The sequence below is a fragment of the Meriones unguiculatus genome, chromosome 1 (genome assembly GCF_030254825.1).
Source record: "Meriones unguiculatus strain TT.TT164.6M chromosome 1, Bangor_MerUng_6.1, whole genome shotgun sequence".
NCBI classification, from domain to species: Eukaryota; Metazoa; Chordata; class Mammalia; order Rodentia; family Muridae; genus Meriones; species Meriones unguiculatus.
Window position 1 is genome coordinate 143,032,797 of NC_083349.1, and position 24,386 is coordinate 143,057,182.

Here is a 24,386-nt window from a genome sequence, read left to right on the forward strand (position 1 = left end):
GTCACAGCTGTTAAGGTTCATCAATCAAATAAATTTTTACAGTGTTTAGGATTAACCTATGATCCTGTAAAGTCAGGCAATTGGGAGGAGCCAGAAACCAAGCCCTGTTTTCCCTTCCTTCCTTCCTTCCTTCCTTCCTTCCTTCCTTCCTTCCTTCCTTTCTTTCTTTTAATATTTATGATATATATATATTGTTCTGCCTGAATGTGTGCCTGAATGCCAGAAGAGGGCACCAGATCTCATTATAGAAGCTTATGAGCCACCATGTGGTTGCTGGGAATTGAACGCAGGACCTCTGGAAGAGGATCCAGTGTTCTTAACCTCGGAGCCATCTCTCCAATGTTTAATTATTTTTTAATTCAAAACTTTTCGCTGGTTGCAGTGGTGCATGCCTGCAATCTTAGCACTCTGGGAGGCAGAGGCATGCAGAATTCTGTGAGTTTGAGGCCAGCCTGTTCTACAAAGTGTGTCAAGGACAGCTAAGGCTACACAGAGAAGCCCTATCTTGAATAAAACAAACAAAACAAAACAAAACAAAAAACCCAACCAACCATGCAAACAAAAGAACCCTTTTTTCTTTCTCTTTTTCGTACATTCTTTTTTTCTTTTCTTTCTCTTTATTCATTTCTTTCTTTTTCTTTTTTCTTCCTTTCTATTTTTTCTTTTTCTTTCTTTCTTTCCTTCTTTCTCTTTTTCTTCTCTTTCTTTCTTTCTTTCTCTCTCTTTCTTTTCTTCTTTCTTTCCTTTCTTTTTATTTTCTTTGTTTCTTTTCTTCTTTCTTTCCTTTCTTTCTTTTTCTTTTTTCTCTTTCTTTCTTTCTTTCTTTCTTTCTTTCTTTCTTTCTTTCTTTCTTTCTTTCTTTCTTTCTTTCTTTCTTTCTTTCTTTCTTTCCTTGAGACAGAGTCTCACTATATAGAACAGGCTGGCCTCAAAATTCTAGAAATGGTTGGCTCTGCCTCTCAAGTGCTGGGATTAAAGCTGTGCATCACCAGGCTGGGTCTTATTTAAAAAAAAAATGTTTTCTGAAACAAGGTCTCACATAGTCCAGGCTGGCTCTGAATTCCTGCTTCTCCTGTCTTTCCTTCTGTAGTGCTAGGATACAGCTATATGCAGCTGTGCTCTTCATGACTCCATTTTATGCTGTGGATAGTGTCACTGATGAATCTGTAGAGTCTGGTATTAACAGGAGGTCAGTACACTAGGGCATTTTGGCTCTTCCAGGGAGGAGTTAGGGGAGCCTGGACAACCTAGTTCAGACTGGAAGAGAAGGATGGGTGAACTGAGGGCTGAGGCAGGGACCTGGCAGGGGTGCCCACCCCCTTCCTTCACCCTCTACCTCAACACTCTGCTTACATTCAGGAAGCTGGAGAGTTCAGTTTGTAGCAGGTCTTTCAACTCCTTGCTCAGTTTACATTTGTCCCCTTTCTTGCCTGAAAGGGCATGGAAGACGTTGATGAGGGTCTCCATGGCAGTCTCCAGATCAGAGCCCATTTCAGTAGCACACCTACCCACCCCCACCTAAGGGAAGTGAAGCGTCAATCAGGTTCAGGAGCTCTGGGGTCCTCAGAGAAGGGAATCCTCAGGCCTGGCCCTGGTTTCATAGCTCAGAGACCTACAAGATGGGACCCTACTCGATGTTATCTTTCATTGAGATTTTGTGATGTGAGAGAAACCCTGTCCCACGTAAGTCCAGTCCAACATTCTGTATCCCTCCATCACTCCCCAGCCAGAGGGAGTCAGGGATGGTCATGAGATGAATCAACAGGAACTGGGCTGTCTTCAGAAGTCTTCAAAAGACACATGCAGTGATTGGCTCCTGGCTGCCTGGGCAGATACTTAGGGTCGGGGGTGGGCTAAGGGTGGACACAGGACCAGGCAGGCTTCCAGCTGTATTTTTACCTTCTGGCACTGTCACAGTCAAGCTTTGCTGTGGGTAGTAAGTCTGTGATGCCCACACAGAAGTCTGGTACCTTTGGTGAGCTGATGGAGGACTGGCAGTGATGGGGGTGGAGTTGGCAAGAGTTGTTGGGGACAGGAGCCACACTGCTAAGTGACCCTTGCTCTTTAAGCACAACGGATTATGCCCAGGTCCTTTTGACTGGATCTCCATCTTTCTGGGCCTCATAGGCTACAGCCATAGCTCTGCTGGAACTAGCTCTGGCTTGCCCTTACCTTTTAAGTTTTTATTTATTTTCAATGCTCTATGTGCATTTACATCTGTAGGCCAAAAGAGGGGAGTGGAGGTTATAGATGGTTGTGAGCCACCCTGTGGTTGCTGGGAATTGAACTCAGGACTTTTGGAAGAAAAGCCAGAGCTCTTAACCACTGAGCCATCTCTCTAGCCCAGGCCCTCAACTTTTGGCAGTTCTGTCTGCATGTCCAAACCACCCAAATGGCTCCCCTCTATCTCCAGCATTTCATTTTGGCTTCTCTGGAGATATACTTACCGAGACCTCCTATTCTATTCCTCTTGTCTGCAGAATTATCAGGTCTCATCACATAGGTAGAAGGGGAGGGAATTGTCTGATGTTGTCCCTTGGACACAGATATTCTAAGGAGGAACCTACCTGAAGGCATTGTCCCTGAAGCTGTCCATTCCTGCCTCATTCCAGCTCTCTTTCAGTAGCTCTGGTGGGAGCAGGATAGGCCTGGTTTGTGTTACATAAAGGCTGAATGCATGAGGTCATGTGAGCTCCATGGGCTTGGTGAGAGCAGAAGAATGGAGAGGTCTATTGAGAAGAGACTACCTTGCTAGGGCCCTGAGTCCTTTGGTCGAGGGAGGGTCATGCCTTCCCGAGCCTCAGGGGCAGCTCAAGTATCTCTGATGAGTTGTCCTCATCATTCCTCACCACTGCATATACTTGACAATGGGTCCTGATTAGATGACATCCCAACTCTCTAATGGAGCCCTTGTGACTGTCACTTGAAATGCAGTCACAAGAAGTTAGTTGCAACAGAGATGAGAGGAGAAAGAACCCAAGCTGAGCTGATCAAAGGGATAAGGGGTTGCTCAAGGGAGGGATCTGAGTGGCTCTGGTTACACTTCCCATTTCCAGGGGGCCTTGAGGTTTTCTGGAGCCCTTGAGGAGCTTGGAATTTTATGGATGGGAGGTCCTAGGGGCTACGCAGTGGGAAAACAAATAGGAAAAAATTAGGGGAGAGAGAAGTGGGGGGCAAGCTGAGAAAAGGGGGGTAGAGAGGAGGTCTTGAGAAGGCAGGGATGAGACAGGGCACACTGCCAAAAAACCCCTTCTTGATGCTCTCACATGGCTTATGCTCTGCTGCTCTGAAGATTCCCTGGGCTCTAGTTCTTGAAAGGCAGATCTAGAGACTGGGGTATCTGGCAGGAGACACAGAGTTCTATAATGGAAGGATCTGGTAGCCTGGAAGCTGTCTAGAACCTTATTCACCAGTCACCCAGCTCTCTGACCTTTCCTCAGCTCCTTTCACTACTTTGCAAACCTTATTTCCCCTAGATCCGGGGACTGCTCTTTCCCTTGGCTGAATGCTCCCAAGCCCTTGTGGCACCACAGTATGTTTTTTCAGGACTCTTGGGGTTCTCGGGAGGCCCTGTTTCCTCCAGGCTGGCTTAAGCCAGGGACTTATCTTAAGCAGGGAAGGATACTTAAGGTTGGCCTTGGTCTGAGGTGGGAGCAGTTTCTGAATAGACAGCCAGGCTGTAAATGCAGCCTCTGGAGAGGTGTGGGGAGACCTGGCTTTAACTTCCTCCCCTAAGGACCCTCCTCCGGAAAGGCTCCACCCTGTCAGAAAGGACACCCAGAGGGCTAGTGACCTGGAGTGGACAGAGGCGCCCTCTGTCTCCAAGGGCAGGCGGGAACGGGCTGCCCTGTGTTTCTTTCTGTTCTTGGTTGCACCCCCTCCCTGAGCCCAGCGGGGAGGAGGTGGGAAGAGAAGTCTTGAGAAGGGTGATGCAGTGCAGGCCAAGCAGTGGAAGGGAAGAATTCTGCCCACGAGCGAGCCTCTCAGTGAGGTGAGGGCTTCTGTCTCGGAACTCTGCTAGGGACTTCAATCAGGGTTCCACTATGGAGACCTCTTCCTGGGCTTTCTGAGTGTCCTTTGACTGTAGGGTGTTTTCCTGGGTCTGGTTTCTCAAATTGGGCTTCCCGCTGCTGACCTCAAGTGTTTGTTTTATTTTATTTTTACAAATAACAGAAGCAGCCCCTCTTACACATACTGCTGAGTAATCCCCATATCGGGAGGGGTAGGATGCTATGGTCCCTCCTCAGCAGGCTCTGTCCAAGTTGCTTAATGCTGTTTTGAGACTTCTAGTGACAGCAGGGCCGTTCTGTTCCATGTCTTCCGAATTGGAGGATACAGAACCTCAACACTTTGGACTTGGGAGTGGCTCTCTCCCCCGGAGCTTTATAAAACTTCAGCCCAGAGGCTCCAGCTCTGCTAGCTGCATCCTATTTCCATGCTCTGGTGAGATCCTCTCCCTGAGGCAGCAGAGAGCCCGGGGACCTTCTTTATCGACTCCGGGGTTCTTCCTTGTAAGCAAGTTCCGGCAGAGATTCAGGAAGTAGCTGTAGGAGAGCTGGCAGTGTTCCTTGTGGGTGGGAGGACAGAATGAGAGGGATGGGTAGGGAAGGTTCCTCCCTCAGTGGACCCCCAAGGGCCCTGGGTGAGGGCTTGAGGAATCTCTGATCTCTGTGGGCACCAGGCATGTTTGTGGTGCCTGGGATTTACTTATTTATAACAGCCTCCCATTCTACAGCCATAGCTGTCCTGGAACTAGCTCTGGTTGGCCCTCAACTTTTATTTTTTTCTTTATTGAAGATTTCATTTATTCTCAATGCTATATGTGCATGTACATCTGCAGGCCAGAAGAGGGGAGTAGAGGGTTTGAATGGTAATAAGCCACCATGTGGTTGTTGGGAAATGAACTCAGGACTTCTGGAAGAAAAGACAAACAATTAACCACTGAGCCATCTCTCCAGCCTAGGCCCTGAACTTTTGTCAGTTCTGTCTCCATGTCCAAGCCACCCTTGCCTGGCTCCCCTCTCTCCCCAGCATTTCATTATGGCTTCTTTGGGGGTATGCCTCCCATGACCTCCTAACCTATTCTTCTTGTCTGTAGAATCATCAGTTCCAATCACATAGGTAGAAGCTGGAGGGAAATGTCTGAGGTTTTCCCTTGGAAACAAGGCTTCTAAGGAGGAACCTACCTGAAGGCATTGTCCCTGAAGCTTTTTATTCCTGCCTCAGGCCACCTCTGTTTCAGTAGCTCCATGGGAGCAGGATAGGGCTGGTTTGTGTTAGATAAAGGCTGAAGGGTCATTTGGGTTCCCCGGGCAGGGTGAGAGCAGAAGAATGGAGAGGTCTATTGAGAAGAGACTACCATGCTAGGGCCCTGAGTCCTTTGGTCCTAGGAGGGTCATGCCTTCCCCAGCCTCAGGGGCAGCTCTGGTATCTCAGTTCAGGTGTCCTCATCCTTCCTCACCACTGGGTATACTGGACAATGGGTCCTGATTAGATGACATCCCAACTCTTCAATGGAGCCCTTGTGACTGTCAGCTGAACTCCAGTTACAAGTAGTTGTCACAGAGATGAGGGGAGAGAGAACCCAAGCTGAGCTGATCACAGGGATAAGGGGTTGCTCAAGGGAGGGATCTAAGTGGCTCTGGTTACCCTTCCCATCTTCCAGGGCTCCTGGAGATTGCCTGGAGTCCTTCAGCAGCTTGTAATTTTATGGGGGGGTGGTCCTAGGGGTTAAGTAGTGGGAAAACAAAGAAAAAAAATTAGGGGAGAGAGTAGCGGGGGGGGGTGTGGGTAAGCTGAGAAAAGGGGGGTAGAGAGGAGGTCTTGAGAAGGCAGCGATGAGACAGGGCACACTGCCAAAAAACGCCTTTTTGATGCTCTCACATGGCTTATGCTCTGCTGCTTTGAGGAGTCCCTGGGCTCTGGTTCTTGAAAGGCAGACCTAGAGACTGGGGTATCTGGCAGGAGACGCAGGTATCTGTGTGGAAGGACCTGGTAGCCTGGAAGCTGTCTAGAACCTTATTCACCAGTCACCCAGCTCTCTGACCTTCCCTCAGCTCCTCTCACTACTTTGCAAACTTTATTTCCCCTAGATCCAGACACTGCTCTTCCCCTGGCTGATTGCTCCCAAGCCCTTGTGGCACCACAGTATGTTTTTTCAGGATTCTTGGGGTCCTACTAAGGCTCTGTTTCCTCCAGGCTGGCCTAAGCCAGGGACTTATCCTAAGCAGGGTAGGATACTTAAGGTTGGCCTTGGTCTGAGGTGGGAGCAGTTTCTGAATAGACAGCCAGGCTGTAAATGTGGCCTTTGGAGAGGTGTGGGGAGACCTGGTTTTAACTGTCCTCCCCTAAGGACCCTCCTCTGGAAAAGCTCGACCCTGTCAGAAAGGACACCCAGAGGGCTAGGGACCAGGAGTGGACAGAGGCGGCCTCTGTCTCCCGTGTTTGTGGGAATGGGCTGCCCTGTGTTTCTTTCTGTTCTTGGTTGCACCCCCTCCCTTTGCACAGCAGGGAGGATGTGGGAAGAGAATTCATGAGAAGGGTGATGCTGTGCAGGCAAAGAAGTCGAAGGGAAGAATTCTGCCCAGGAGTGTCTTCGTGAGGGCTTCTGTCTTGGGACTCAGCTAGGGACTTCAATCAGGGTTCCACTATGGGGACCTCATCCTGGGCTTTCTGAGTTTCCTTGGACTGTAGTGTCTTTTGCTGGGTCTGGTTTTTCAGAGGGGGCTTCCCAAATGACCTCCTCAAGTGTTTGTTTTATTTATTTTTACAAATAGCAGAAGCAGCCACTGTGACACAGACTTGGGAGGGATGGGACGCTATGGTCCTTTCTGAGCAGGCTTTGTCCAGGTCTTACAGTACTGTTTTGAGCCAGCTAGTGACAGTAGGTGCTGTCCCATGTTTTCTGAAACAGCAGATGCTGGACCTTGATACTTTGGACTTGGGAGTGGCTCTCTCCTTTCCCGGAGCATTATAAAACTTCAGCCCAGAGGCTCCAGCTCTGCTAGCTGCATCCTATTTCCCTGCTCTGGTGAGTTCCTCTCCCTGATGCAGCAGAGAGCCCGGGGACCTTCTTTATCGATTCAGGGTTCTCCCTTGTAAGCGGTTCATGCAGAGATTCCGCAAGTAGCTTTAGGAGAGCTGGCAGTGTTCCTTGTGGGTGGGAGGACAGAATGAGAGGGATGAGTAGGCAGGCTTTCTCCTTCACTGGACCCCCGAGGGCCCTGGCTGAGGGCTTAAGGAATCTGAAGAGTCATTTCCTTGAACCTTGTCAACCACAGGCAGGAGTGGGGAAGACAGGTAGTTTCTTGCACTGAGCATCCCCTGACCCCGTTAGCAGAAGTAGGGTGTGGGACTGAAGATGGGTCTGGCCCGATTGACCCTGAGCTCAGTTGGGTTTTTGCCAACCCTAGGCTTCTCTCCTAGGAACAGTAGCCAGTATGTGGGAGGACAAGGACGCAACATAAACAGCGATTGGAGACAAGCAGTCTCCTGACCCTAAGAAAGGGAGTGGCAGAAAGAAAGGACCATTGGAGTAGAGGCCCCACAGGGGATGTTACCACACTCAGAGAACTCTAAAAACACCCCTTGCAGCATAAGTAGAGACTACTACAGAGATATATCCCCAAGACAGACACTCAGACACAAGAGTCAGAAAGAAAGGATTTCTGTAAGTGAGATTCTCTTGTCTGTCCTGGGTCCTATCATCTCTCCCATGTTGACTCTTTCAGGAAGCCGCTTCACCTGTTCTTGGATCCCTGACTCTCCTGGCCTGTTTCTTCCCAGGCAGGTCAGTCTGTGAAGACATCAGCTCCTTCTTTGGCGTACTGATGGCAGCAGAGCCCCTGACTGAACTGGAGGCGGCCATTGAGACCATAATCGACATATACCACAATTATGCAATAACGGAAGAAGGAGCTCCCAGACTGAGCTTCAATGCGTTTAATAAAATGGTCACCCAGCAGCTGCCTCATTTTCTCAAGGTTGGTAGAGGTCTCTAGGACTGAGATTTTCTATGTATGCCAGGCGATGACTGCATGTGTAGGTGTTTCTGTGTTTCCTCAACTCAGGTAAGTTTGTGTAAAAGTAAGATGAGTAAAATTGCTGTTTGGCGCAAACGGGAATGTGTGATCATTGGGCTGTGTGCTTCTGTCAAACCATGCTGTGGAGAACTTGAGTCTGCCTGTGCAGGGTGGATATCAGCCTGGTGGAGCTGAGAGGAGGGTGGCCAGTCCAGGTGGATGCCCTCCGTGGCTGAGCAGGATGGTGAGTGTTGTTGGCCTGGACCTCCCTGGACACCCCAGGAAATAAACCACCACTGAGCCGGGAGATCTGTCAAAGCAGGAACTCGATTTATTGTATAAAATGGTCCTTTTTTAGGTTTGGGTCAGGAGGTAGGATTAAGGAAGTGAGGTAAGATGATCTAGAGGGCAAGATTAGGTAGTGCAAGGAGAGGTGGGCCAGTGCCAAAACTCCATGTAACAGTTAGGAGGCAGGGTTGATTTTAAGACAGATATGCTAAATCACTTTTGCCCAGAAGTGGTGCCTCTTAAATCAGAAGCTAAAGACAGCTCTCCAAACTTGATCCAGGCTCAGGTAGATGCAACATCTCTCTGGTCTCATTTTATCAACACATCACAGGACCTAGAGGTGGATTCCTAGAGATTTACTGACAGTCAGGAGTACATAGAGGCTTAACAAAAATAAAACTACAAGTCAGGCATGGTGGTGCTTGCGTTTGCACCTGTGATCCCAGCACTCGGGAGGCTGAGGCAGAGGGATCCGGAATTTGAAGCCAGGTTAGGGAGACCCTTTCTGGAACAATCCCTGAAGTCACAGTGTGCTCTGCCCTCAGTGTTCCCGGGTCTGTGAGGATCCTCTGTAGCTACCATCCACTTTCTGTGAGCCCTTCCTCAGGAAGGGGCTCCTTCCACAGAGGTGAGTGGGGAGTCTAACACTGACTCTGAGCTTGTGTGCTGTCGTAGTTTGATAACAGTGTATTTGACTTCATTTATGCAGATTCACAGGTCCATCCAAGCGTGTGAACATGGCTGTGTGTGGCGGTGCACACCTTCAATCCTAGCACTCAGGAAGCAGAGCCAGGTAGATCTCTGAATTTGAGGCCAGCCTGGTCTCTAGAGCCAGTTCAGGGCAGCCAGGGATACACAGAGTTTCCCTGTTTTGAAAAACAACAGAAAAGAGTGCGATTTTTTTCTCCCCGAGACAGGGTTTCTTTGTGTCTTCAGAAGTCTTCAAAAGACACATGCAGTGACTGGCTCCTGGGTGCCTGGGCAGATACTTAGGGTTGGGGTGGGCTATGGGTGGACACAGGACCAGGCAGGCTTCTAGCTCTATTTTTACCTTCTAGCACTGTCACAGTCAAGCTTTGCTGTGGGTCATAAGTCACTGATGCCCACAGAGGGAGAAGTCTGGTACCTGTGGTGAGCTGATGGAAGAGTGGCAGCGATGGGGGGGGGTTGGTAAGAGTTGGTGTGGAGGGGAGCCACACTGCTAAGTGACCCTTGCTCTTTAGGCACAAAGGATTATGCCTAGATCCTTTTGGCTGGATCTCCATCTTTCTGGGCCTAGGATTTACTTATTTATAACAGCCTCACATTCTACAGCCATAGCTGTCCTGGAACTAGCTCTGGCTGGCCCTCAACTTTTATTTTTTTCTTTATTTAGGATTTCATTTATTCTCAATGCTGTATGTGCATGTACATCTGCAGGCTAGAAGAGGGGAGTAGAGGGTTTGAATGGTAATAAGCCACCATGTGGTTGTTGGGAAATGAACTCAGGACTTCTGGAAGAGAAGACAAGCAATCAACCACTGAGCCATCTCTCCAGCCTAGGCCCTCAACTTTTGTCAGTTCTGTCTCCATGTCCAATCACCCTTGCCTGGCTCCCCTCTCTCCCCAGCATTTCATTATGGCTTCTCTGGGAGTATGCTTCCCATGACCTCCTATCCTGTTCCTCTTGTCTGCAGAATCATCAGTTCCAATCACATAGGTAGAAGCTGGAGGGAAATGTCTGAGGTTTTCCCTTGGAAACAGAGCTTCTAAGGAGGAACCTACCTGAAGGCATTGTCCCTGAAGCTGTCCATTCCTGCCTTAGTCCAGCTCTCAGTAGCTCTGGGGGGAGCAAGATAGGGCTGGTTTGTGTTAGATAAAGGCTGAATGCATGGATCATTTGGGTTTCAGGGGCCAGGTGAGAGCAGAAGAATGTAGAGGTCTATTGAGAAGAGACTACCATGCTAGGGCCCTGAGTCCTTTGGTTGTGGGAGGGTCATGCTTTCCCCAGCCTCAGGGTCAGCTCAGGTATCTCAGATCAGGTGTCCTCATCCTTCCTCACCACTGGGTATACTGGACAATGGGTCCTGATTAGATGACATCCCAACTCTGCAATGGAGCCCATGTTACTTTCACCTGAACTCCAGTCACAAGAAGTTAGTTGTCACAGTGATGAGGGGATAGAGAACCCAAGCTGAGCATATCACAGGGATAAGGGGATGCTCAAGCGAGGGATCTGAGTGGCTCTGGTTACCATTCCCATCTCCCAGGGGGCCTAGAGGATGCCTGGAGCCCTTCAGCAGCTTGGAATTTTATGGAGGGGAGGTCCTAGGGGCTAGGCAGTGGCCAACCAAAGAGGAAAACGTAAGAAAGAGAGAAGTGGGGTCAAGCTGTGAAAAGGGGGTAGAGAGGAGGTCTTGAGAAGGCAGCGACGAGACAGGGCACACTGCCACAGACCCCCTTCTTGATGCTCTCACATGGCTTATGCTCTGCTGCTTTGAGGATTCCCTGGGCTCTGGTTCTTGAAAGGCAGACCTAGAGACTGGGGTATCTGGCAGGAGACACAGGTATCTGTGTGGAAGGACCTGGTAGCCTGGAAACTGTCTGGAAACCTATTTTCCAGTCGCCCAGCTCTCTGACCTTCCCTCAGCTCCTCTCACTACTTTGCAAACTTTATTTCCTCTAGATCCAGACACTGCTCTTTCCCTTGGCTGATTGCTCCCAAGCCCTCCTGGCACCACATTATCTTTTCTCAGGACTCTTGGGGTCCTACTGAGGCCCCGTTTCCTCCAGGCTGGCTTAAGCCAGGGACTTATCTTAAGCCAGGTAGGATACTTATAGTTGCCCTTGGCCTGAGGTGGGAGCAGGTTCTGAACAGACAAGCAGGCTGTAAATGTGGCCTCTGGAGAGGTGTGGGGAAACTTGGCTTTAACTGTCCTCCCCTAAGGACCCTCCTCCGGAAAGGCTCCACCCTGTCAGAAAGGACACCCAGAGGGCTAGGGACCAGGAGTGGACAGAGACACCCTCTGTCTCCTGAGCTGGCAGTAATGGGCTTCCTCATGTTTCTTTCTGTTCTTGGTTTCACCCACTCCCTGATCACAGCAGGGAGGAGGTGGGAAGAGAAGTCCTGAGAAGTGTGATGCGGTGCAGTCCAAGCAGTGCAAGGGAAGAATTCTGCCCACGAGCATCTCTGTTAGGGCTTCTGTCTTGGGAACTCAGCTAGGGACTTCAATCAGGGTTACCACTATGGAGACCTCATCCTGGGCTTTCTGAGTGTCCTGGACTGTAGGGTGTTTTGCTGGGTCTGGTTTCTCAAATGGGGCTTCCCAAGCTGACCTCCTCAAAAGTGTTTATTTATTTTTACAAATAGCAGAAGCAGCCCCTCTGACACAGACAGCTGAGTAGTCTCCATATTGGGAGGAGTGGGACACTCTGGTCGCTCCAGAGCAGGCTCTGTCCAGGCTCTCTCCCTGATGCAGCAAAGAGCTCAGGGACCTTCTTTAGCGACTCAGGGGTTCTCCCTTGTAAGCAAGTTCAGGCAGAGATTCAGGAAGTAGCTTTAGGAGAGCTGGCAGTGGTTCTTGTGGGTGAGAGGACAGAATGAGAGGGATGAGTAGGCAGGCTTCCTCCCTCACTGGACCCCCGAGGGCCTTGGCTGGGGCTTGAGGAATCTGAAGAGTCCTTTTCTAGACCTTGTCAACAATAGGCAGGAGTGGGAAAGACAGGTAAGTTCTTGCACTGAGCATTCCCAGACCCCGTTAGCAGAAGTAGGGTGTGGGATTGAAGATGGGTCTGGCCCGATTGACCCTGAGCTCAGTTGGGTTTTTGCCATCCCTAGGATTCTCTCCTAGGAACAGTAGCTAGTAAGTGCGAGGGCGGGGATGCAACATAAACAGCCATTGGAGACAAGTAGTCTCCAGACCCTAAGAAAGGGAGTGGCAGAAAGAAAGGGCCATTGGAGTAGATGCCCCTCAGGGGATGTTACCACACTCAGAGAACTATAAAAAAAAAAACCTTGCAGCACTGGGAGAGACCACTACAGAGATATCCCCGAGACAGACACTCAGACACGAGAGTCAGAAAGAAAGGATTTCTGTAAGTGAGATTCTGTTGTCTGTCCTGGACCCTTTGATCTCTCTCATGTTTACTCTTTCAGGGAGCCACTTCACCCGTTGTTGGATCCCTGACTCTCCTGGCCTGTTTCTTCACAGGGAGGTCAATCTGTGAGGACATCAGCTCCTTCTTTGGCATACTGATGGCAGCAGAGTCCCTGACTGAACTGGAGGCGGCCATTGACACCATAATGGAGAATTTACACACTTACGCATTGGTGGAAGACCGAGGTTTCTACCTGAGCTTCACAGTGTTTAAGGACCCTTGCAGTTTTTGTAGTCTCCTGTTTTGGCCTCCTGGGTGTTAGTCAGGATTCAGACACAAGTGTCTTGGCTTTCCCAGGACCTTCAGTCTCTTGACTGCTCTGTTTTCCTTTCCTTCCATCAACTTCATCTCCTCATGGATCTTCTTGTTTAGTTTGCTTTCTGAGACACATCATTCTAATCCTGCTTACAAACCTGCTGATTCTGTCTCTGTGTTGTCAGTCAGGGACCGCCTACCGCCACATTTTGTCTATATTTACCACCTGCATCTGGTAGGTCCAGCCTGAGCCTAATTTCCAGAAGTGGTGAAGAGAACTCAGGAGACAGATCTCATCGATGCAAAAAAGCAAGAGGTTTATTTTAACCATTGTGCTATGGGGTCACCCCTGCTGGTCAGCAAGGAGTGGCACTGGGAGACAAGGCTTTGGGTTTTTAAAAGACAAGGTGCAAGAATTTTCAGTGGTTGCAGTCTTGGCATTTCTGGATTGGATGAGGTATTTAAATTTTAAAATAATTGGTTGGTTCTGGGCACCCTTAGGTCCTTGCAGCCCTGTCTTAAATATCTGGGGAGTATCTGATCTTCAAGTCAGTTTGGAATTTCCTGCCATATGAGATATAGCTGCAGTTAAAGGTGGGAGAGTGATTAACTCCTCCCGTGTCTGTTCTGAAGTGTGGGGGCTACAGGCTTTGGATCAAAGTTGAAGAGCTATTCAGAAGTAGGATTGGGGCCATTTGGCCCAGTTTCCAAACAAAGTTTATCTTACAGGTGCTGGCTGGCGATTTTCTCTCCACCTAGTAGAAATCTCTTCTTGTTCTCTTCCTTATCTCTGCTCTCACAGATGGTCAGTGTCAGGAACTTTGATATTCCTCTGTTCTCTGGGGAAGCACTAAGAGGCTTTAATTAACATGGGCCTAATACTTGAAAATGTAAATTATAAGGCAATTAAATAAACATAAGTTACACAATTAGTCTGATTCTTTCACATGTGTACCCGGAGAGCTGAGTCTATGTAGAGGGACATGCACAGGCTGGTTTTCTTGTTTCTCTCCAAATCTATAGCCACAAACTCCAAGGAACCCTTGGCAATGCTATGGAGTTGTGTATTTCTCTGATAAAGAGATAACCATTTTTCCTTCCTCAGATGCCTCTTTCCATATCACTTTCCCTGTCAGTGAGAAATTGACTCACTAAGAAAAGAAGCCGTCTAGAAGGTTTTATGTGTGTCCCCCATTTCCATATCATCTACCCACCGGGTCAGCATCTATTCTGTCTTCCTTTCTGTCCTCACAGTTGATGTCATGCTTCTAAAACCAGCATCTCACTCTTCTCACCTCCTTAGAATACCTCTTCCTGCAGTGATTTCTTTTTTCCTCTACACTGTCAGGTTTTCCTTCTTCTGGATCATCTGTATTAGCTTGCCCTGAGCTGGAACTCATAACAAAGTCAGGTTAGGGATCCATCCTTGGCCCTTTGTCTTTTCTACCCCCAGTTCAAAATGCTTGTATCTCTTGGGATCTGGCATCCAGCAATAGGTTCACACACTCAAACTTAGAGTAATCTTCTTGGTAGTTTTAATCTTTTTGAGGAAAAAAGGCTTAGTCTGCCCATTGTATCCTCTCATGGGGTCACTTTCCCTGGGCACACAGAATCCTTGCTCTTCTTGTACTGTGTCCTTTGAGTGGCTCACGCTTGCCACAACTTGTTGCAGAATGTCAGTCAGGTCTCAGAAAGTTCAAGATGTCCTTGGCAATGCCACCAGCACAGAAAGCTTTTGCTTATTTATTTTTAATATTTATTATTTTGTTTGAAAATGTAAGACCTGGGGTCTCACAGCTCAGGAGTTCAAGATGGCGCCCTTTCCAGAAACTCCCCCAGGCCAAGACTCATTGCAAAAGCAAGAGGTTTATTAACCATTGCACAATGGGGTTACCCCTGCCGTTCAGGAAAGAGTGGCACTGGGACACAAAGGCCTTTAGGTTTTTAAAAGAAAAATTGTGGGAAATTTGAAGTTGTAGTTTTGGCAACTTAGGATTGGATGAGGAAGCTATAAAGTAAGATAATTGGTTAGTCTTAGGTGCTCAAGCTTGGCCAGTCCTGCTAAGTGTGGATGCAGCTGCAATTTAAGGTGGGGGTGGTTAGCTCACCCTTGAAGATTAGGGGCTACAGACTTTTGGCTGGAGGTCAATAGCTACTCAGAAGAAGTCTAGGTTCGTTGCTAAGAAAAGAAACGCTATCTCAAAGACTTTTGCTGAGTGAAGGTCATTGCTTGCTTACCTTTTTTTATATCTGTCCTCACAGATAGGTTCACATTCCTTCACTCTCTGGAAAGATACTAAGAGGCTTTAGTGTAACCTGGACCTAAAACTCAAAACTATAGGCTTTAGAAGACATATAGGTTACAAAGTTAGCCTCACCCTTTCAATATGTATATGTGTTTTGCCTGCATGCATGTCTGTGCCATGCTGTTCGGGGACAGAAGAAATGGACATCAGATCCCTGGAACAAGAGTTATAGACTGTTGTTACCTGCCATGTGGGTGCTGGGAACTAAACCTGGGTCCTCTGGAAGAGCAGCCAGTGCTCTTAAACCGCTGAGTCATCCCTCTAGCCCCTTTTTGCTTTTTTGTTTTTATGTTTCAATTTTTGAGATAGCGCTTCCCTGTTTGTCCCAGGCTGGCCTTGAACTTGAGATCTTCCTGCCTTTTCCTCCCAAGTGTTGGGAGTACAGGGAGTCATGGTGCACCACACTTACATCTTTTTCTTTCTCTCTGTCTCTGTCTTTTAAACAGGATCTCTCTATGCAGCCTTCGAGGTCCTGGACTTATGAACCATCCATCTCCCATCTCATCAGCCCTTAAAATATAATTTTTTTACACATTTCCCTGCTGTCCATTACTGTGCATTTTCACAGTGAAAAACAGGCTGACCTCCAACTCACAGCTATCTTCCTGCTTCAGCCTCCTAAGTGCTGCGATGATAAGACCATCACTCTGTAAGACCTGGGGTCTCACAGCTCAGGAGTTTAAGATTGCGCCCTTCCCAGAAACTCCCCCAGAGAAAGACTCATTGCAAAAGCAAGAGGTTTATTAACCATTGCACAATGGTGTCACCCCCGCCTGTCAGCAAAGAGTGGCACTGGGAGACAAAGGCCTTTAGGTTTTTAAAAGAAAAATTGCGGGAGATTTGAAGTTCTAGTTTTGGCAATTTAGGATTGGATGAGGAAGCTATGAAGTAAGATAATTGGTTAGTCTTAGGTGCTCAAGCTTGGCCAGTCCTGCCAAGTGTGGATGCAGCTGCAATTGAAGGTGGGGGTGGTTAGCTCATCCTTGAAGATTAGTGCTGTGGGCTCTTGGCTGGAGGTCAAAAGCTACTCAGAAGAAGTCTAGGTTTGTTGCTAAGAAAGGCTATCTCAAGGACAAGGGTCTGGTCGTTCTTTTTCTGAGTGAAGGTCATTGCTTGCTTGCCCTTTTTTTTATATCTGTCCTCACAGATAGGGTCACATTCCTTCATTCTCTGGAAAGGTACTAAGAGGCATTAGCTTAACCTGGACTAAAACTCAAAACTATAGGCTTTAGAAGACATAGGTTACAAAGTTAGCCTAACCCTTTCATTTCCCCTTCTCCTTGTAACTGCTTCAATCATGAAGCAGCTGCAGAGTGAGAATCTTATTTTAAGAAAATTTTTTTTTGACTCAACATTTCAGCCTGTAGAATGGGACAATGGGCCGATGATCCATCTTCTGGAATTTCTTCATGCTGATGATTGGATCGTTGATATCTCAGTTTGAAAGAGGCTGAAATGCTGGTCAAAAGTTGGGGAGAGTACATGGGTAAAGATTACTAGGAGCCAGTCAAAGGCTGGTCAATGAGGCAGTCCTTAACAGTTCTGGTTAGTTGATCCAATTGAAGAGACAGGGAGCAGTCATGTCAGCTTTTAACAAGTCCAGATTTTAGTTTGCAGCCCAGAGTCAACCAGGTGAAAATCTGCTGAGACAAATTCAGACTAGAGACAGAAGTTAAGATTTGTCTGTTAAATTGAAAAAGTGAGGAATCCCAACACCAGGGAAAAACTCTTCTGGGATCCATTTGAGCTATGCCAGATCTAGGTCTCATGACCTTTTGATTTTTATAAACTCATATGAATTTTTGGTACACAAAAGGAAATATATATATATATATATATATATACACTCAGAAAAGTAACACATCAGCAAATCTAATACAACAACATTTTGAGAGTAACAGGTAAAAACTATATCCAACAGAATGGGTACCAGTCAGCTGTTTGTTTTATATATTTTATAAACAACTTAAGTGTGTCCATGTGGCAGCCTTTTTGGAGTTAACGGCATCTGAGCAGCGGAACTCAGCTTCTTGGCTATTTTCCAAAGTCCAGTCTCTCACAGACTGACCTTGGTGGTCTTACAGTAGACTGCTCTGACCCTGAGAAACTCCGTGCAACCATAGTAACCAGACAGCAGGCTCTGTGCAACCTTGAGTAAGCCCTCTTATATTTTGGCTAAGTAAAATAGCCTGCGTGAGAAATTGTTTGTACTTTTTTTTTTTTTAATTAAGTGTTAACCTGACGTCCATTAAATTGACACTTTGATCAGTATGTAGACCAACATTTTTTAGATTTTTATAACCCGAACTCCTATATCCTCAGACCCTATATAAACTTTATATATTTTTATATTTAACTATTATTATAAGACATTGGCAACTGATGTAAAGCCTGTGAGCAGGGCAAATCTGTTTTTCTTTTTATATAAAAGATATAGTACCTAGTAGTTTTAACTAACTAATGAACTGTCCAATGAGCTGATAGTGAACCTAACTGTCTGCTCTTTAGCTGCCAAGTTACTATTAACTAAGCCTAGCCCTCCAGCCTAGCCGTCACTGTGATCAGAGACCTGAGAAGGATAAATTATGAGCTAAGTAAATGTAAGAATCAAAATTACAGAGATGACTAGTTAGTCCATCACCTAGGCAGTGTCCCTGACTCCTGTGGTCTCCTGGCTTTCTGAGCAGAGGCAGTCCAGCCATCAGGCATAGAGGATGAGAAACTGCTGCTGTGGAAAGAGGAACAGAAGAGATTGACCTCACCTTGCCTCTCACAATGTGAGACAATGGCTCTTCAGGTGTCCCCAACTTTGTTAGCAGTTTAGGCTGGGCCCTAGCAGTGGGCCCGTTGGGGCAGTATTGCCCAGTGGTTAGCATACCACAATCCAGAGTTGCAGTCATCTGTCATTGTCCAAATCTTCTCGGAGACCTTGGGGAGCTACTGCCAGGATTTTGGGACTTTCTGCCAGAATAAACTTACATATGTTAAAATGCCATATTCATCAGATCTCTGATAAGCTTGAGGGCCAGCATATCTGAGTTACTCTTTGTTTTTATCATCTGTTTTAAACTGTGTCCTATAAAACAGAATGCTATTTAATCTAGTTTTAGCATATTTCTGAGATGCATGTTTTAGAACTATATATTTTAAGACAAATAGGCAAACTTTATAGTTATCTATCTTAGGCTTAACCTTATAAAAAACCTATACAAAGACACTAGTTAAAGCTCAACACCTTAACCAACTGCAGTCATTAGCGTAGCTTTAAGTCTGTTCTTTCTGAACTAAAATTAAAGCAAACATTTTAATCAGATACAGTTTATAGAGGGGCTAGTAAATCTTGCTGATCCTACCACTTTGTATTAAAATTGAACAGTAAAAACTTTGCACTTAATACTAATTGGAGGACTGAACATAACTGAGAGACCTAAACAAAATGGTGGTAAACTCATGGCTCCACCCTCTTTATCTCTGGACCACCATGGAGGCTGGCCACGTGTAACTGAACTCAGCTGACAGCCCTAAACAAATATGGCAGCAAAACTACAGCTTCACGTGCTCTCTATCCCTGAACCATCATGGCAGCTAGCCATGTGTTAGCACAGGCTGTGACTGGCAATACCAAACATAGGCATTAGGTGCTGTTGATGACACAGCAAACACTGTGGAGCATCCATAATCCCCCACAACCAAAAGTTTTAACATAGTGATCAAATAAGTTTTAGAACCAACTGCATAACAGAACAGTACAGAACACTTTTAAATTGTATGAAGTATTTTAGCCATACCAAACCTATCAGCCAGAATTTTTTCCAGAGCATAAAAAAACATTTTGCAATGAAGAATCACCAGCCTTTTAAATGAATTATAACATATTCAAATACAGTTTTTTTTTTTTCAAATCATATTAACTCTCTGGCTTTTTATGCTACATCTACTAACCTTCTGCAACATCCTATATACCTTCAGGTTCCTAGCTTTCTTTTTCTGGCTTAACCGACATTTTTGCTTTAGACAAGCTATTTTTTTTTAATATCTCTTGCTCACTCTTTTCAGACAAGAGGAAAACTCTCATTAATTTTTTTTTCCCCAAGGGTTGGAAAACTGTTTTAAGTTCGTTGTTAGACTGCCCAAGAGTTATTATTTAAAAAATCTGATAAATTGTAAATGTTTTATCCTCTTAAACATCTAAACAATTTTTAAAACTCGTCCCTGCAATATCAAAGCAAAGTATCTTCTTTAGGAGTGAATTTTCAAAGCATAACCATAATTTTAAAAGTCGAAACCAGATTTTAAGACCAAAATTTATCAGTGAAAACACCCCAATCTTTAGAACCAATATTAACTTGGAATAAGACTTTCTTTTTATCCTAAAAGGAAATAAAATCATTTTGACTCAGAGATTTTGCAACCTTTGTTCTTTTCCTGAGCCACACCATGTGGCAATTTACATTGTTGTTATTTAAACATATGCATTTATAGACCCTATAAACACATAGGCACATATACGTGTTAAAAACAAGAATTTGAATTTAACCTTAAAACATACCCAATTATTTTTTTATCATATCAACCATTTAAGACCAGTTGAAAACAATCGTATAATGGCCATATATTTAAACAGACAGACTCAGCTGCAATTCTAAACATTACAGCAAGTGCAGTTTTTTTCCTAAATTACTGTTTGATCTGTAAGTTGCAAGCCCCCTAGGTGGGAGGAGGGAAGAGAGGAGCAAGAGGGTGTGGTGAGCTCTTGCTGCTCACTTCCCTGCTAGCTGGCATGAAGGCAAGGGGGAGGAGTTTTTCCTCACTCTCAGCAGCCAGAGCAGCTCCTGTCTTGGAGCAGCTATGGTGCCAATCCCCACCTAGCCATGTCTAAGGATTTCCACCTAGCAAGCCCATGAGCCTTGCCTGCTCCCTTGGCTCCCTTGTGAGCTTTACTCTAGGTTACCTCCCCCGCAGGTCCTGAACCTGCTTCCTGGCTGGGCCTCTCCCCTCCCCCGTGCTCTTTGGCTGTCCATCACAACAAGGGGCCACATCAAGCCCATGCCCTGCTGGGTGTGCATTGGGCACCGCCTGCCCAAGCTCCAGCCCCAGCTCCACATGTCTCCCCAGCCACCCGAAAGCATTCCCTCCTTGGCTCCCTCGGGAGGGAGAGCACATTGCTTGGTGTCCTGCCATGCAGCCATGTGCACTCCCGGGCCGAGAACTAGTTCTAATTTTAACTATCCTCTGTCCGAATTTTCATCAGTCAAGAAACAGACAAAGAAACAGACACAGAAAAATACATACATACATGAGAAACACAGGATTTAAATTGCTGGGGGAGCAGAATCTCTCTGCTCCTCCCTGTTCACAGAAAGGGGCAAGCTGAGTGTCCTACAGGATGTCCATGGCATTAATGACATGTCTGTCTGCCTTAATGAAACCGTTCCAGGTGAGTGGCCTCGAACCACTCAGGGGTCTTGAACCCCTTCTACAGATGCTCTCGAGCTAGACCATCTCTCTGTCAAAAGACTCAGAGAGGCAACAACAACAGAAACAAAGAATCAGGGAAGTAATCAAACAAGGACACCCTTGTGAGTGGTACCACAGTGCTCTGATAAAACGGGTGCCTGGTGGCGGTCGTTCTCTACGAAAATCAGAGGGGAGGAGGACCGTCTCAGATCCAACCTCCCAAACGGAAACTGGGGCGTTCCCCAGTTCCCAGTCAAGCGATATTCTGACACATCTGTCAATCGCAATGACTGATCAGATGACCAAAGTGTCCAGATAGGTGCCTAAACTGAAACAGATTGGTACCACAGAAATCTAATTGAGAGGCTGCCTCATGGCAGCCATCTCTGACAAGAAACAGATTGGTAAGACAGAAACAGACTAACCTGTTCCGAGCTCGACCTCCGAGTTCAGTCTGATGAGGGTTGGGGAAGGGGCACGCCCTTTCCCGGCCAAGTGCACCAAAAATGTAAGACCTGGGGTCTCACAGCTCAGGAGTTTAAGATTGCGCCCTTCCCAGAAACTCCCCCATACCAAGACTCATTACAAAAGCAAGAGTATTATTAACCATTGTATAATGGGGTCATCCCCGCTGGTCAGCAAAGAGTGGCACTGGGAGACAAAGGCCTTTAGGTTTTTAAAAGAAAAATTGCGGGAGCTTTGAAGTTCTAGTTTTGGCAATTTAGGATTGGATGAGGAAGCTATAAAGTAAGATAATTGGATAGTCTTAGGTGCTCAAGCTTGGCCAGTCCTGCCAAGTGTGGATGCAGCTGCAATTGAAGGTGGGGGTGGTTAGCTCATCCTTGAAGATTAGTGCTGTGGGCTCTTGGCTGGAGGTCAAAAGCTACTCAGAAGAAGTCTAGGTTTGTTGCTAAGAAACGCTATCTCAAGGACAAGGGTCTGGTCTTTCTTTTGCTGAGTGAAGGTCATTGCTTGCTTGCCCTTTTTTATATCTGTCCTCACAGATAGGGTCACATTCCTTCACTCTCTAGAAAGGTACTAAGAGGCTTTAGCTTAACCTGGACTTAAACTCAAAACTATAGGCTTTAGAAGACATATAGGTTACAAAGTTAGCCTAACCCTTTCAACAACCCATTTGGATTTACTTAAATTCTTATTTTTCAGAGTTTACTGGCCAGTTTCACACATTTACTTTTGCAAGAAGAACTTGCATTTCAAAAAATCAATTATTTAATTACATTTTTAAAAAATGTTTTAAATTTCACTTTATTTACTATATATCTCAAGTGTGCCCCCTTCCTCCTTTTCTTCTGGTCTCTCCCTTCCCTTCTCTCCTTCCACACAGAAAAGGGGAGCCCACACTATATCAAGTTTTTACAAATTAATTATACTTTTGTGTGTATGGTAGTAGAGATTGAAGCCAGTGCCTCATTCATGTTAGGCTATTCAGGGCTGAATCATATTCTTAGCCTTTTTAAAAATTTTGAAACAGACTTTCATTAAATATCCTTGTAGGCCTTGAGGTGCATCCTCCAGCCTCAGTCTCTTAGATAGTTAAGATTTCTGTTCTGCACTACCAGGCCAAGCTCATTTCTAATGATTTTGTTTGTTTGTTTGTTTGTTTGTGGAGGGTGCAGGGTGCAGACAGAGGAGAAAGATACAGAGCAGTAGCCGAGAATGGAAGCCCCGATTTAGAGAACCTTGTCTGAATGATTAAGAGCACCAGCTGCCCTTCCAGAAGACCAGGATTTAATTCTGTTGCTCCATGATGGCTCATCACTGTCTATATGCCAGGTTGAGGGAATCTTCACTCTCTTTTGTCCTCCACAGGCACCAGGCACAAACATGGTGCAAAATAGCCATACACATAGGATAAAATAAAATAATCAAAAGAGAAAAAGAATCCTAGACTCCAATACAGGTTCTAGCTGTTCTAGTCGTCTGTGCTTGGCACCAGTCCCTGGTCTCCTGAGGTTTAAATCTCAACTGTGAGGCAGACTTGTTATGCTTTTCCTGTTGGATTGTTGGTCTATTGTTCAGCCTCTATTTACTGAAGACCTACTGTCTTTTCGTGTCTTGGTGAACAAACTTCAGCTGGGTACTGGACACTGAAAGTATAGTGTTGGACAAGGTCCTTGAGCCACTGTCATCTCGTGGATCTTGAGGATCAAATGATATAAAACATAATGTAATATCACAATGCCTGGAATCAAGGACCTAAGAGTGGTTGGTTGCCCTGCCACTCTTCCCTTCTGCTGGTTGAGGAAGTACTGTCCAATGACTGAGCTTATGACTCTGCTAAGAAAACCCTTCTAAGAATTTGCTTCATGTCACCCAGAGATCTGTTTGGCAGGATTTGCCTTTGTCCAAATGTTGAGTCAAATGTGGGCTGGAGAGATGGCTTAGTGATTATGCACAGTGCTCTTGCAAAGGATCCAGGTTCAGTTGCCAGCACCTGTATGGCAGCTCACAACCACCTCTAAGTCCTGTCCAGATACCGTCCTCTCTGATCTCTGGGCACCAGGCATGTATGTGGTGCATGTACATACCACATGTTGGCAATATGCTCATACATATGAAATAAAATGAGCACATCTAAGAAACAAAACAGCCGCCCCACAGATCCCCCAGTGTTGAGAGTCAGGTGCCTGTGAGGTATCCTTTCCTCTGACACCCACCAACTGTTCAGCAACGATGTTTATGTTGTAATTGTTTATCTCGCAACAAATCCTTCCATCATGGAGGCAGGCTTCCAGAATCCATTGGTTTCATAGCCATGAGACACTCTGTCAAGAGCGGCCTAGAGAACCAGATAACCTGGTAGTTTTGCTGTTCTCCTGACCTGCCGGCTGGTGACTAAATTGAGAAGAGGTTAGGATGCTGCAGCTGAGCAGCAGGGACCGTAGTGCCTTGTGAAGGAGGATGGTAGTTCACCCTCAGCCACAGTGTATGCTGCTGTCCCTTGGATATGGGACTTCCAGGCAGTGGGACCACAGCCTCTTCTTTCAGACCAGGGGCAAGTGTTGGCGCTCCTGAGGGAAGGTCCCTGACGGTTCCCTCCTCTCTTCCTGCCTCAAGAGCCCTAGTTCTAATTCTTCACTTTTAACTTCTTAGGATGTGGGCTCTCTAGATGAGAAGATGAAGAGCTTGGATGTGAACCAGGACTCGGTGCTAAATTTCAATGAGTACTGGAGACTGATCGGGGAATTGGCCAAGCCAATTTGGGCGGAGAAGGTCCTGGAGGTCCGGAAGAAGTAAAGCCTGCTTGTTGGGATGGGGGTCAGCAGGGTCTGCTGGGCTGGGCCAGCCAGAACTCCCCTCCCTCCAAATAAAGCTTTGTTCTTGAAACACAGATGCTTAATTTTTATACACTATCCTGATTTTTTTTCTTGAGATCCAGGGATGAGAAAGCTCTGCCTTTACCTGAGGTGAGAACATGAACACTATGGACATTTTGAAGACAAGGAATGTGGTTCATCTTCAGATATCTATAGCATTCTAGCACAATGGCATTTTTTTTTGTCCTTCTGGTGTTGAGGACAGAACATGTCCTTGAGAATGTGTGTCACAGCAATAGATCTTTCACTAAGTAGGTGCTCAATAAATACACAGTTGATGCGTGAACCATACAGAGCTTGGAAGTAAGAGAGTCTTCTGGGGCTCAGCTCCTTGTCTCCAGTTCCCGGTTTCCTCCTCTAACTCCTGGAATGTGTCCTTTGGCTGGTAATGATAACAAATGTGCAAAATATCTCACCTGTATTACCCTAGCTAAGTGTCACAGCTGTTAAGGGTTATCAATCAAAATAATTTTTACAGTGTTGAGGATTAGCCTATGATCTTGTAAAAGTCAGGCAATTGGGAGGAGCCAGAAACCAAGCCCTATTTTTGCTTTTTTCTTTCTCTTTCTTTCTTTCTTTCTTTC

General features: G+C 46.3%; 1 protein-coding gene across 12 annotated transcripts in view; it reads left to right on the forward strand.

Moving 5' to 3' along the window:
- Positions 1 to 23,805, forward strand: part of LOC132647999 (protein S100-A13-like) — a 46,499-nt gene extending 22,694 nt beyond the window's left edge. For 4 of the 12 annotated variants that reach the window (XR_009586337.1, XR_009586335.1, XR_009586333.1 and 1 more), the window contains 3 exons: positions 6,914 to 7,030; positions 7,786 to 7,982; positions 12,500 to 13,624. Coding sequence is in view for 3 of the 12 variants with exons in the window: in XM_060367880.1 (XP_060223863.1) it covers positions 7,830 to 7,982; positions 12,445 to 12,708 (417 nt within the window). In the remaining 9 variants the exon portion in view is untranslated. Of the gene's footprint in view, positions 1 to 6,913; positions 7,031 to 7,578; positions 7,670 to 7,730; positions 7,983 to 12,444; positions 13,625 to 15,453; positions 15,657 to 23,578 lie in introns of those variants that run through there. The other 8 variants (XR_009586338.1, XR_009586336.1, XR_009586339.1 and 5 more) reach the window with 6 other exon arrangements.
- The last annotated feature ends 581 nt before the right edge of the window (positions 23,806 to 24,386 follow it).